Source organism: Siniperca chuatsi, linkage group LG15, assembly GCF_020085105.1.
Source record: "Siniperca chuatsi isolate FFG_IHB_CAS linkage group LG15, ASM2008510v1, whole genome shotgun sequence".
Taxonomy (NCBI): Eukaryota; Metazoa; Chordata; class Actinopteri; order Centrarchiformes; family Sinipercidae; genus Siniperca; species Siniperca chuatsi.
In genome coordinates, this window is record NC_058056.1 from 19250161 (window position 1) to 19264108 (window position 13948).

Consider the following 13948-nt stretch of genomic DNA (forward strand, 5'->3'; position numbering starts at 1 on the left):
ATTTTGTTATTTAATCAGATTAACAGAGGTCATCATAATTGAAAAGTCTATAATGCTGTTTTGTAGTTAGTGGCTGCATGTGCTATATATATGAGCAACAGCCACTCAAAACACATACACTACACTTTACCATTAATTGATACCATTACTACTACTACACTGATACTAATGTAGCAAAAATACCTAATATTTAGACCCAAGTGGTTTAACAAAGAAGAAATGAATGAATTATTGAGTGTCATTGAAACATATGGGGTAATAACCCACCATAAACCTGCAGTATAAGGTGCTTCTTTGTATTGCATACAATGGCCCATTGTGTATTTGTATTGATGTTGAAGGTAATAAATAGAAAGAAATAGAAATAATAGTAAAGCCACACACCCTTTACTTTCAAAGTAAAGAAGAGGTTGGCACAAAGCAACAATGTAATGTCCAAATCATTACTAACATGTCACTGATTATTGGGAAGAACTGTATGTCTGGCCCGACTATATTTTTTTGTCAAACAGCTTATATGTTACCGTTAGCGTTTTGTTCAAATAAAGTCCTGTAGGAGTGTTAGAAAGTAGCAATAGAAGATAAATGACCAGTTATCAATACACATGGTGAAATGTGCCAAAATGTTGTCCCAGATTGTATTTCTTGCTTAAACTGTAGATGGGAACATTCAACAAATCTATTGATATTATTATTATTAATAATAATACGTAATTATGTTTGCTCTTTATTTGACCTTTGAATACCTGCTTTTCTGTCAAATACAGTTCTTAGGCGAGTTTTATTGAGATGACGCTTTTATTCTGAAAACCAAACCGGAACAGGACAACGACCTCTTGTAGGTGCAGAACAAGATCGTTTCCAGCGTTAGCTAGTTCAGATCAAACTGGTTTGCTTTGTGGCAAATTCGGCATGCGATTAAATTAAATCAGTCGTTAGAGCCAGTGTATAACGTACTTTATTTTACACATCTGCTGTCTAGTTACAGTAATATGAGCGACAACGAGAAAGACTTCAGGGAGCAGGTGAGTTGTGATCATAAGTTAAGAAAATAACGGTTGGAAAAACGTTAAGCTAGCTAAGGTTAGCTAGCTAACTTAGCTGTTAGCTGCGTTTGTAGGTCGGGTAAGGGAAACTAATTTTGAAAACTGGCCTAAAACCTGAGCGAAGTCTGTTCTATATAAGGTTAACCGTAGTAAGTCTGGTGAGTAACCAGAAGAGTACTTAGTGTATCGTAGTTAAATGTTTAAAACGATAGTTGTAACTTTAGCTACAGCATGCGGCCTACAAAGCATAACGTTAGCAGTCGGGAGATGTGGCCGCGGCCTGGCCATGCTACTTTCATTTTACCGCTAATTTGTAACTTGATTATTGACTATTGGTAAACATTAAATATTGACTACTAGTCAATATTTACCATACCTATTTGACTGTTCAGCTTTGTATCGGTATATAGTAGTTTAGGACCAATCAAGACCATATCAAGCTAAAATACAAACGTGTATTCAGTTAATCTGTGTTGTTTTCTTGGTTTTGCTGTTTTTCTTTGTACCTTTTTGGTTCTTACAGAAACCAACATGCCTTATCACCCTGTTTGTTCTTTGTTAAGGTTGAGGTTGGAAGAAAGAAAAAGGCGGAAGACGTTTCAGATGTGAAGTTGTTAATATTTGAAGCTGATGGTGTTGATGCATGCTAATGTATTGGATGCTGAAAAGAAGCGATCAAGATCTGTCCCCACTACTAGTGTTGTAATGGCAGATGGTAAATGGGGGAAGAGGAGGAAAAAAGAAGTCATAATGTCAAAACAGAAGAAAGAAGAAATGAAGGGTTGTTTTGAAGTAATGAAGTTATGAAGTTAAGATCAGAAGTTTACCAGGGTATGAGTAATTTCCTAACAGCCTGCTATGTTATTACTCTATTTCATCCTGTTTCTTTCTGTTAAGCATGCACAATTTTTTTTCCTCTCTGTATCAGAAACATCACTGATCAATCCCTCCATACCTTTTTTAAGGTTTTTTTTAGCAATCTGTATTTCAGCTAAACTAATTTCTTCTGCAAATATTTGTTGCAATGTGTGACCTTTTTTATATTGTCAAATTCTTAAATATTTAGTGTCAAAGCTGTTAACTGCCAAAATGTGGTCAACTCCTTCTGAAAGGGGCATTTAGAGGGCAAGCGCAGTCACCTCCTGGCCCTTTATTCTTGTTGTTTGGCACACACTTGGCTTTAGAGTGTTTCTTACCTCAGTGTCTGGTCTGTCCAGGACTCGCAGCCTGGCTCGAGGAGTGCGTCCCCTCAGGGCTCGGCAAAATCCACCAGCCGCTCACCAGCACGCTCCAAAGATGGCTCCCGCCGCTCCAGGTCCAGATCACGTTCTCGATCTAGATCCAAATCCAGGTAAGACGGGATTTTGGTGTCACGTGGGCTCAAACTACATTTCTGAAGATGTTGTGTGCAAGTAAATCACGTACTCGGAGTTAAGTTTATGTCTGTCCCCAGGTCCCGTTCCCATCGAAGCTCACGCAGGCACTACTCCCGCTCTCGTTCCCGCTCTCACCGGCGCCGTTCCAGCAGGAGCCGATCTCGTAGCTGGGAATACCGCCGGCATAGGAGCCATAGCCGTTCCCCAATGTCAAATCGTCGCAGACACATTGGCAACAGGGTATATATTTAGTGCTTCTTCTAAGTGCTTGGTTTGTTGTTCCCATGGGCCTTAGAGTTTGTGAATGTGAAATGTTTAAAAAAATTAAATAAATTGATCTAAAGAAACTTCATGGACGCATTAGTTGTTTTCAGTTTCTAGATTTAACAATTTCACATTGACTTCATGATTTGACAAGATAATGAGTAAAAACCCTTAATGGTGTCCAATCTTTAGGAATTTCATGACTTAAAATTCCAAACTAAATCTGGCATATCACTGAAAAGTCCTCAAATTCCTTCAACCATCACGTTACTTATAACATTACTTAACTACAACTATTATACCTCACTCTATAAAAGTGTAACTTGTGCATATACATCAAATAAAAGCTTATTTTCATATTTTGCAGTATAGCAGAAAAAAATTCACACCTCTTGTCAGATATCCAGGTGCTGATTTGCTCAGAAAAACAGGATTTATTGCAATGATGTGGCAGGTCATTTGCTCACAATATTTTTTACTCCTCCCCTCTTTACTCTTGCAGGCCAATCCAGACCCCAACAACTGTCTGGGTGTGTTTGGGCTGAGCCTGTACACCACTGAGAGGGATCTGAGAGAGGTTTTCTCTAAATACGGCCCTTTGAGTGAGGTCAACATCGTGTATGACCAGCAGTCCCGTCGATCAAGAGGCTTTGCCTTTGTCTACTTTGAAAACTGTGAGGATTCCAAGGAGGTAAGGATGATGAGACAGGGATATACATTTTAAAATGTTGACTCTTTACCACCAATTACACAGCAAATATTTTTTTATTACAAGTACGAGTTTTTGTGTTAAGCAATTAATCATACATCACTTTGGGCTCTAGTTATTTGTGATGGATGTTTGTCCTTTTTTTTTTGGCAATGTAGCGTGTTTACTGACAGAAGAAGAAAACTGAAAGTGAAACGTAACGCTATAATATAATGATACCATTTATTGGTGAAGCATATGTAACTACAGTCCAGACTGGGTTCTCAGCTGGCAGTGACATCCATCATTATAAATGTGTTCAGTGCGGGTTGAATATACGTTCAGTAGACCAATTCTTAACACATGTCTCTGTATAAAAGGGGTATTTGTCTGAAGTCATTGTAATGAATTGGAAATTAAGCATGCAAACTATTTTATTATCTGATTAGATAAAAAGTCTACTTCTGACTGTGTTGTGTGTTTTTAGGCCAAGGAGCGTGCTAATGGAATGGAGCTTGATGGGCGCAGGATCCGAGTGGATTTCTCTATTACAAAACGAGCCCATACTCCCACTCCTGGAATCTACATGGGACGTCCCACATAGTGAGTGTTTCTTTAACCAGGCAGCTTTGTTTTTACAGTGGGGATATTTTCTGGAAGCTACTGTGTAAGGTGTCTTCCAAGGTCTCATTAAACTTTATTTTGTGTTATACAGCGGCGGTGGTAGTGGTGGTGGCGGTGGCGGCGGCGGTGGTGGTAGTAGTAGTGGAGGTTCATCGCGGCGCGCCTCGAGGGATTACGACAGGGGCTACGACAGAGGCTACGACAAAGGTTATGATCGGGACTATGATCGCTATGATGACCGAGAATATAGATCATACAGGTGAGTTAATTGAGTATCATATAAGAATACTTTTACTTTTTTACTATTTATTTAAAGGTCAATATGACTCGAATTAATCATCATTCATTGAGTGATCCTAAGCATGTGTAACTTTAAAGGCCTCAGGTGAAGTGTTGTGATCTTGTTTTTCCCCCTACAGACGCAGATCTCCGTCGCCTTACTATAGCAGAGGGTACCGCTCACGATCCCGATCACGGTCCTACTCACCACGTATGTTTAAACCATGTTTCTATCATTATTTTATATACTGATTATTTACAGTTTAGATGAAATTAAGATATTCATGTAACCTTCATACTTATCTCTTACCCTGTCATTTTTTTCCACAGGTCACTACTGAGCAGCAAAAGAAGAGTCGATGACAGATTCAGTGTTATTGCTTGGATGCTTGTCTTATGTTTTTCTGACCACATTATGTATGTGATAGGAATTCTGGATTTGTTTATGTATTAAAGGTTTAAGAAATTGTCCTAAAAATGCAGGCTGTCTGAGCAACACAATGTCAGTGGTTAATAATAAAATGAGGTAACTTAGCATTACCAAATTTGTAGGAAGAATAGTGTGAAAGTGTTTAAAATGACAGAACGTAGGTTCAAGTGGAAATGGGCAGTTCTCCGGATGTGCGCCAAAAACGTATCACGTGTTCATTGGCTAACTTTTTCCATCACTTTTTTAAATTAAAATCTGAAGTCATTTTTGGCTACAAAAAGGAATCGAAAACTCAAACCTATTTGGCGGTGGTAATTAAACTAAGGACTGGCTTGTTTATGCTTGATTCGACAGACTTGTTTTTATATGAGCAGGATTTTCTGTGGCAGTTATATTACAATTTCTCATTTTGCTGTTTGTATGTAGTTTGTTTCTTAAACTGTCAAGATCCTAGTTTGCTCTTTGTTGTTTTAAATACCCTTTTGTTTTTGTCTTTTTCTGGTGAAAACTTTCGTTGTTGTGTATATAAGCAATAAAAAAATACTTTGGTCATTTGCTCTGTTAAGTAGCGGTGTGTAGTATACTGTAATGGTCACATTACCCCATGGTTTTAGAGGCAGGAATGCTGCAGGTATTGTACCATGAAGTCCCATCAAATATTTGGAATTATTGTTTGTTTTTGGGTTTATTCTTTACACAAATAAAAAATATTACTGCTTGGACTTTACGCATTCATCTTCATTCGACATCAGTGATCTTCCGTAAATCCTTTTGAGAATTGAGCATTTTTAACTCATTTAAATTTGTTGAAAGAAGCAATCCATCCTGGATACATCAGTTGAATTATATAATAAATAATTCAATATTTTGGGAATAGAAATACTGTGTAAGTCATATAATGGTCAGATGATGGCCTTCAGGCTGACCATGTACTGTCTAATGCTGTGAACAAAGGACAACTTGGTTTTTCCCAACAGCAGTATGGGAGTGTGGTTTGACCACAGTTTGACAGGTTTTGTGCTAAGATTGAAGTTTTGTTTTTAGTAACAACCACACATATGTTACAACGCAAGGAGAAAGATAAATACTGTACAATTGAATTAAAATTTGTAAAATGAAGCAATTACACGAAAGATCGTTTACACGTCAGCAGAAATTCGACATTACCACGATATTAATGGACCTTGTGGTGAGATTATTTTGTAAACTATTGTTTCTAAAGTCAGGAATACACTCAATATTACAAGTTTTAAGACAATGTAGACGAGGAGACCGTGAAGTACTCAGAAAAAGTGAAATTTCAACATCTAACTCCACGTTTCCATGACAACTGGTCAAGTCTAGCTACTGATGAAGACCTTGTGATACGAGGAACAGCTATTACACCAAGGTCAAGAATAAAACTTTCATTCTGAAATAGTACATTTGTCTGTTTTCTACAGTCTATGGTCTGAACACTATTTCACCATATACTGTTTGAATGCATGTTCATGAACACATTCTGTAAATGGCGACTTCTAGCGAGGATTTACGAAAAGGCAGGCAGTAAAGTAAATTGGAAAAAAATATATACCCGTTTATTCATAAATGTTACAACCTAAATGGCTTAAGAAGACTAGAAATGTATTACAATAAAAGATAAAATTGATAACATAAAAACTTAATATAATGCAGTCTGTCAGTTAGTACGCCCCTGACGTGCCGTTCCATGTCTTTCTCCGACCAATCACAGACCGCCCACGTCTAAACACTTCCGGTTTTCTCTCCAACTTGCCTTTTTACCGGAGCGGCTGGTGTGACCAGATATCAGAGGAGTGAACACCACGTAGATCATTGGCTAAATAAAGACATAAAGGTACTTAAAGATGAGTTTCTCAGCTTAATAGCTTTCGGGCTATTCATAATGACTGGAAAATGCAGACAGTAGTATCTCTTCAGTCAGATATTCTGGCTAACAGGTAGCTAGGAGTAGTTTCAGTTAACCTAGCTAACGTTAGCATGCTGTGTTTGAATGAGCATATGCCTGGAGCTGCCTATACACGTTTTCAGTGGAGCTAGCTCAAGAGGAGTGATAAATACCCAGACCTAACTTTTAGCAGGACTGAGGTGTTGGTACAAATAAGCCTGGATTTAGTGAAATACTTTGACATGGGGTCATGGTGTAACTAACTTGTTGTAATTCTCGCAGATGCCCCCCAAAAAGGGAGAAGCCCCGAAACAACCTCCATTGATTGGACGATTTGGAACCTCTCTGAAAATTGGAATTGTGGGATTACCTAATGTCGGGTATGCACATGCTATTAAGTAATGTGGATATTTGCAAAGCATGTTTGTTATGTGAATGAATGAACACATTTTGGATTCATCATTCAGGTTTGATTATTGCACTGCTGTCGACACCCTCCTGACTCTGTCCAACCCACAGGAAATCCACCTTTTTCAATGTGCTGACCAAAAGCCAAGCTGCTGCAGAGAACTTCCCATTCTGCACAATTGACCCAAATGAGAGCAGGGTACCTGTTCCTGATGAGCGTTTTGATTTCCTCTGCCAATACCACAAACCAGCCAGGTGTGTGTTATGACAGTGTGTCCTGACAGCTTGTTGCAATTTGTCCAACATCCATATATTTCTGTCTCATTGACTCCTTGTCTGGCTGTTTTGTCTCTTTAGTAAGGTTCCGGCTTTCCTAAACGTTGTGGATATTGCTGGTCTGGTGAAGGGAGCTCACTCAGGACAGGGACTTGGAAACGCCTTTCTCTCCCACATCAGTGCCTGTGACGGCATCTTCCACATGACTCGTGAGTTGTCGATACTACTGCCTGCAGCTGCTGTGTAGAGTGGACAGGTGTGAGGAGGGCAAGTTAAGAGCCATTACTACACTTCTTCACAAGGCCCATTTTAAGAATTCACTCTTGTTATGCCTGTATCTAACCTTAATATTTTATCGTACTGTCCAAAAGCATTTATAGAATTTTTAGGTTTGCTCAACCTCATCCAAAAGTCTTAGGGATCAACAAAATCAAAGTTCTCAAGTTTATAACTTTAGGAAAGACTTGCATGGTCATAAATACTGACTGAACAGTTGGGGGTTTAGGAATAAATGGCTGGAATTCACCTGTAATATTAATGAAAGGCCCTCAGATTTCAAAATGTGTGAATTTTTGTAACAGGCGGACTACATCTGTCAATGCTTGTGTCTTTTAGGTGCTTTTGATGATGAGGATATTATCCACGTGGAAGGTAACGTTGACCCAGTGAGGGACATTGAGATCATCCACGAGGAGCTGCGACTAAAGGACGAAGAAATGATTGCTCCAATCATCGACAAGCTGGAGAAAACTGCCGTGAGAGGAGGTGACAAAAAACTCAAACCTGAATATGTAAGTGAAGTGTGTCAGTTGTCCTGTTTCACATTTGTGTCACTATTGGGGGTTAAAGATCATAATCTGTAATCAGTCTGTATAAATCATATAACCTGCTGCTTCTTGCTTCAGGATATCATGGTGAAGATAAAGAACTGGATAGTGGATGAGAAGAAACACATCAGATTTTACCATGACTGGAACGACAAAGAGGTAATGATGTATGTATGTGTGTGCTTGAATGTTTGGTGTAATAATCCTAAAAAAATCACTGGGCTGCTGTATGGATCAGTGGAAAGACGCAATGTATTCTCAGTGTAGTGGATTAATAGTTATTTTTTTCAAAAAGTCTGTTTCTGTCAGCATTTATTGCATCCTCACTTGTTTGATATACTAAGTTTTCCACCGCACTCAAGTGTACATTGAGTAAACTTTGTGATCTGTATTACTTTTTATTTTTTTGTTTGTTGTTTTTTGTCTTTTTGACAAATTTCTGCCATTTATTTTCTAATGTCCACATTTAAAATGCACATAAAATCCAGTGATTGGTCTGGTGAAATTTTGCTTTCACTGTGTACAGAGTAATCTGATTGATCATTATGCCTTCAGTAGGTTTTGAGAAATTCAGTGAACTGAGAACTAAAGTCCCTTTTAAATTCTCTACACAGATTGAGGTGTTGAACAAATACCTGTTTCTGACATCCAAGCCCATGATCTACCTGGTCAATCTCTCAGAGAAGGATTACATCAGAAAAAAGAACAAGTGGTAGGTTTGCTTTCAGTGCATGTGCATGCTCCATAATTTTTTTTTTTGTTTAAGTATGTAGCTACTCTTGAACATTCAGAATAATTCACCCTGCTGTCTGTTTTTATCAGGTTGGCGAAAATCAAGGAGTGGGTAGATGCTCATGACCCCGGTTCTCTGGTCATTCCTGTGAGTGGAGCTATCGAGGCTAAACTGCTGGACATGGAGGAGGAGGAGAGGAACAAGTACTGCGAGGAACAGAAGACACAGAGGTGAGACATACCCACACAATGTAGCAAGAGGAGTAATGTAGGGCTTAACTTCCACGTAGGGCTGCAACTAATGATTAATATACTTGCTGATTAATCTTTCAGTTATTTTCATTATTAATCGTTTAGTCTATACAATGTCAGAATGGTATCCTTTATACTTTCCCTGAGCTCAAGGTGGTGCTTCGAATTGGCTGCTTTGTCTGACCAACAGTTCAAAATCTCAAACTGATTCCGTTTTAAATAAATTTAAATTTAAATCATTTGGAAACCTGGAAGAATAGAATGTTTGGCATGTTTAAATTATAGATGACTTAAATTATTTATTATCAAAATTGTTGATGATTAATTGACATTTTGACTTGTCATAGCAGGAAAGGCATAGCTGTATCTAATAACATTAATGATGGCTTTGTTCCAGTGAGCCAGTATGCACAGTACCAGGGCTGTGCCACACCAAAATGCCATCATAAATGTTGTTAATTAGTCCTGTGCTTTTCCTGCTATAACAAGTGAAAGTGTCTACAGTGCAAAAGACCTTTGAGTCAACTGACGTTGAATAATTACTTATAATAATTAATTATAACATTGAAAGTCTTAATAACAGAGGTTTGAATACTGCTCTCTATTCTGTCTAAAACACAGATTTGAGGCTTTAATTATTGAATTTGCCTTTTTAAAGATGCATTTTTGCTTGAACTGCTCCATCATGGCTTCTCTGTGTGTTTCTAGTGTTCTGACTAAAATAATAAAGGCCGGCTATGCAGCACTACAGCTGGAATACTTCTTCACAGCGGGACCAGATGAGGTGCGAGCATGGACCATCAGGGTAAGTGCTATGAATAACTTTTCTTTAAAGTACATTATTACCTTATGTCCTCGAGGATTAACTCTTGATACATCCTAGACTAAATAGTTTGTTTCGAAATTGTTGTTTTGTTGTTTGAAAGTGCCATTTACAGAATATTTCTTTTAAGCACAAGAAATATTCTGTAAAATGTTAGCTTGCATTTTTTAATTTTTGTTAGATATTTATTTACTTATCTCAAATAGGAAGTGCCATTGTTGTCAATGGTATTTGTGGATTTGGTTTTTCTTACTATTTGCATTGCTAAAAAAATATCTGAGATGTGGGCAGCAATTTAAAGGTCTGAAACCAGTCTAGCGTTTAATTACGGTTTTGTGCATTTAATGCTGTATGTGTTTTGATATTTGCAGAATTTCTGAATTTGAAGTGTATTTCACTCACGTGGTTAAGTATTTACAGCACATTTGTTTAATGTGTAGGTTTCCACTTCTGTATACATTTTGTCCTTAGGGGCCACCGTCCAAGGCCACATTCTTCATAGTTGTCTCTCAAATTCTGTGAAAGTGAGATGTAGAATTTTCTTTTTTTTTTTAAATTTATTTATTTTGACATTTTAACGGTATGCTTTGCTCTAGAGTTGCAAATAGAATTGACAGTTTTTTGATCATGTTTGTGAGCAGCATACTGTGTTAGCATGGGGAGTTACACTATAATGCCTATCTTTATCTATGATAAAATTCTTCAAGGTGGCAATGTGTTTATATATTTTTAAATATATGAGTTATGTTTTTGAAATGTTCTGTTCTGTTTTGCTCCAACAGAAAGGTTCCAAGGCTCCTCAAGCTGCAGGAAAGATCCACACTGACTTTGAGAAAGGCTTTATCATGGCCGAGGTGATGAAGTACAATGACTTCAAAGAAGAGGGCAGTGAAAGTGCAGCCAAGGTATGTATTTGAATAGAGCCTAATTATAAGCTTGAACTGGCGCTCTGTTGAATTTCTGCCAATAACGACATTGACACTCTGAGAACAACTTAAATTTGTCTTTGACTTCATTCCCTCTTTCACAGGCTGCTGGGAAATACAGGCAACAGGGCAGGAACTACGTCGTGGAGGACGGGGACATTATCTTTTTCAAATTCAACACACCCAATGCTCCTAAAAAGAAACCATGAGACCACACAATCACCAGAGGGAGAACTCAGAATACAGTTTAGTTGGGCCTCAAAGAGCCACACTGTCTGCTGATTTTCATACTTTTCTCTTCAGTTCAGAGGATCAACTCATGACCTGGCTGGCCAGAGGTATTTATTCAACTGGCCTCCCAGGTCTGGACCAGAATCTGTTGAAATTATTCTTTATAATGTTTCTATACAAGAATAGCACACATTCCTACCTGTAATATTTTGAGCTAATTTTCATTTGCACCACTGTAACAGTCAAACATTTGTAAAAACATTATATTCCAGCTTTCATGGTCTCAAGGACGAATAGGTATATATGAATTGAGAAATATATCATTTCTGATTTTTACTGGAAATAGCCTAATATGAAACTGTAACAGAACACAAACTGCATATTGCTTTCTAGTTGATGCTGACACTATCCATGTGTTTTTTTAATATGCATCAGGCTCTTTTCTAGATGCCTTTTGATCATTTAAGCCACAATACTCAAAGATACAGTTTTATTTTTTTATTTTTTGCAATAGGTCTGTGAGACAATCTTTGATTCCTCTGAGTAATAACAGCTTGCCTTTCTGTCATTTGCTGACAATTACCTTCATGATGACTGCTGATCAATTAACAAGCTCTCACATCATAACACTCTTAATTGGTGCTTTATTACAGGCAGGTGTGCTCTCAATCTGTAAATTGCTTCCCGTATCATAAAAAAACTTGTAATCAGTGCAACATGAGTGAGTAATATACAGCATGTGTCTGCTACAGGTTCATAATCAGCATTAATTAAGTAAAGGCCATCTGGAATCAGTTTTAGGTCTTTTCCCCTAAAATTAAAAAGATTTCTTAGTTCCTTTCTGCCTTTTCTCTAAATGTTTTACTATTTTTATGCTTTTCACAATAAAGTCATAATACCTTAGCCTTATCCAATAATGTTAAAATATACAGTGTCTGTAAAGGTTTGAGTGGCACAGTGTTTGAGAAAATGAAAGCCATCACTCAGTGTTACACTTCAGGCCAATACTATGCTGTATTCTGAGGATGTTATTTTAGAGCAAAGCAGGATTCCCTGCCAGTGCAGGATCACTTATCTGAATTGAGAATGTTGTTATACTGCTTTTACTGACTTAGTTTGGGCTCCACCCTGCTTAACAAGACTATGCTTCATCAGCTGCAGGAGTACTCTGTGGATCATCTGGACAATACAGCCTGTTTCACCTGTCCTCGCTGCCTCCACGGTGTGAATGTCTTTATTTTCAAGAGTACCTAACAAATCCCCTCACCAAACTTCTCACCAAATTGTGGACTAAGATAGAAATCCTGTGAACTTAAGGGAGCCACGGTATAATAAATGCCATCCTCATCAATATGCATGTCAATAAAACCAGACAAACCTGGCGCTGCTTTGCATATTTCAAATTTTTCCTCAGGACAAAGTCACAACATAAGGGAATGAGGTAATGTGCAGGAATATGGAACCTGGATTGTGCCACTGGATAATCATAGGCTTTTACAGTGTTTGATTACAATCAGTTAATAAATTTATGTTTAAACAAGCTATTATGAATTGAATAACTCGATTTGTCTTTAAATGAGGCATTAATTAACTTTAAGTAAAAAGTTAATTCTAAAGTGATCCCAAAATTCAAACTAAATGGTAAAGTCGGAAAGAAATCAAAGTCTCATTTGCCAATTATATTTCCTTTTTTAAATGTTAAATAAATTGAATTTTAAGCTGATGGGAGTTGTCAAGGAAATGTAGATATTCAAATTTCCATCTTTTTTACTTTTTGAGCATGATGAGGACTTATCCAAGTTGATTTATGGGATGAGATTCAAAGGCGTATTTGATTGTTTTTTGTCAACTGCTGTTTCAAAGGTCAAGAATGAACTTTCAATTTGAAAATTTTTTCCTGCCTTAACATTTAGTTTTCACTTTGTGGTCACTGTGATTGAAAGACTGCTCTTATTTTTTATTTTAACTTCATGAACTCATTATGTAATTCAATTTATAATATATATATTTTTAAATGCATCTAGTCATTAAATTCATTATAATTAAACATGGTAAAAGTCAGTACTGCAGTGACACACTCCCGCTCCATACAGGAAGGGATGTAATCATGTGGAAGTTTTAAAACATTTCCTTTTTAAATGGCTTTTACTGTGGACAAAACCATGAATGTTGTCCCTTGTTTTGATTATCTATAAAAACTTTTAAAATGTCCACTTTTGACCATGTAAAAACAGGAGCTGAGAAAACGATCTCTTCTCAAGGTCATCTTGTTGGAGCTTTCAACAGTCTTCATCAGCACGTGAAGTTTGCTCATGTTTATGGAACTGTGGATGTTCAACCTTTGAATTATTCTTAAAACTTATATCTGAGCAAACTTCATCTATTGATAAAAGTATGTGATAATGGTCAACAGATCCACAACAAGAGAGTGGACGTTGAAGGTCATTTGTCATTTGAAATATTCATTTGTAAATGTCAACATACATTTAATAAGCAGGTGATGTTGTGTCACAGCTTGTTGTGAGACAATAATCTCATACTATCACAATAACAACAACAATACTATTTCTGCTGAAACATTGGGTGTTTTGTTTGTGAATATCATGAGTCATAAAATTAGTGCTGAGAACTTGCAATGATTTTTTAGTTAATATGTGACAATTTGGACACAAAATAAATTGTAACCAGCTACAACTTAGTGTAGGGCTGTAATACTTAAAGCTACCTGGTGGTATTGAGGCCAACTGAAAATGGAGGCCAACTACAGTGAACGTAAGTAACCAAAACTTTAAAAGCTGACTCCTCGGACGTCTATTGCAGAGTTATGGCCAAAAGAAAACGCACTGCCTTAAAACAACAA

General features: G+C 37.3%; 2 protein-coding genes across 5 annotated transcripts; both read left to right on the forward strand.

Moving 5' to 3' along the window:
- The first annotated feature begins 844 nt into the window (after positions 1 to 844).
- LOC122862066 (transformer-2 protein homolog alpha-like) lies at positions 845 to 5429 on the forward strand. 4 transcript variants are annotated; one of them, XM_044167276.1, is made up of 9 exons: positions 845 to 1025; positions 1610 to 1651; positions 2264 to 2397; positions 2500 to 2662; positions 3189 to 3377; positions 3862 to 3977; positions 4090 to 4257; positions 4418 to 4488; positions 4608 to 5429. In XM_044167276.1, exons 1-9 carry the CDS (start codon positions 993 to 995, stop codon positions 4616 to 4618), a joined length of 927 nt encoding a protein of 308 aa, XP_044023211.1. In that variant the 5' UTR covers positions 845 to 992; the 3' UTR covers positions 4619 to 5429. The 4 variants fall into 4 exon arrangements, with proteins under 4 accessions (XP_044023211.1, XP_044023212.1, XP_044023213.1 ...); XM_044167278.1 differs by having other exon boundaries at positions 918 to 1025; positions 1610 to 1877; XM_044167275.1 differs by having other exon boundaries at positions 918 to 1025; positions 1610 to 1838.
- Positions 5430 to 6421: 992 nt separating this feature from the next.
- On the forward strand, positions 6422 to 12470 carry LOC122862069 (obg-like ATPase 1). Its single transcript, XM_044167286.1, has 11 exons — positions 6422 to 6562; positions 6896 to 6993; positions 7133 to 7276; positions 7379 to 7506; positions 7913 to 8088; positions 8203 to 8283; positions 8739 to 8836; positions 8947 to 9087; positions 9817 to 9913; positions 10714 to 10836; positions 10962 to 12470. The coding sequence occupies exons 2-11, from the start codon at positions 6896 to 6898 to the stop codon at positions 11064 to 11066; spliced, it is 1191 nt and encodes a 396-aa protein (XP_044023221.1). The 5' UTR covers positions 6422 to 6562; the 3' UTR covers positions 11067 to 12470.
- The last annotated feature ends 1478 nt before the right edge of the window (positions 12471 to 13948 follow it).

What these genes read in the sequence shown, in the direction of transcription:
- LOC122862066 (XM_044167275.1), top strand. Translation starts at nt 1,677, where the DNA reads ATGGTGTTGATGCATGCTAATGTATTGGATGCTGAAAAGAAGCGATCA. An exon ending in CGATCTAGATCCAAATCCAG is followed by an intron (nt 2,398 to 2,499) that starts GTAAGACGGGAT and finishes GTCTGTCCCCAG; the next exon opens with GTCCCGTTCCCATCGAAGCT. An exon ending in CGAGAATATAGATCATACAG is followed by an intron (nt 4,258 to 4,417) that starts GTGAGTTAATTG and finishes TTCCCCCTACAG; the next exon opens with ACGCAGATCTCCGTCGCCTT.
- LOC122862069 (XM_044167286.1), top strand. Translation starts at nt 6,896, where the DNA reads ATGCCCCCCAAAAAGGGAGAAGCCCCGAAACAACCTCCATTGATTGGA. An exon ending in CAATACCACAAACCAGCCAG is followed by an intron (nt 7,277 to 7,378) that starts GTGTGTGTTATG and finishes TTGTCTCTTTAG; the next exon opens with TAAGGTTCCGGCTTTCCTAA. An exon ending in ATGACTGGAACGACAAAGAG is followed by an intron (nt 8,284 to 8,738) that starts GTAATGATGTAT and finishes TTCTCTACACAG; the next exon opens with ATTGAGGTGTTGAACAAATA.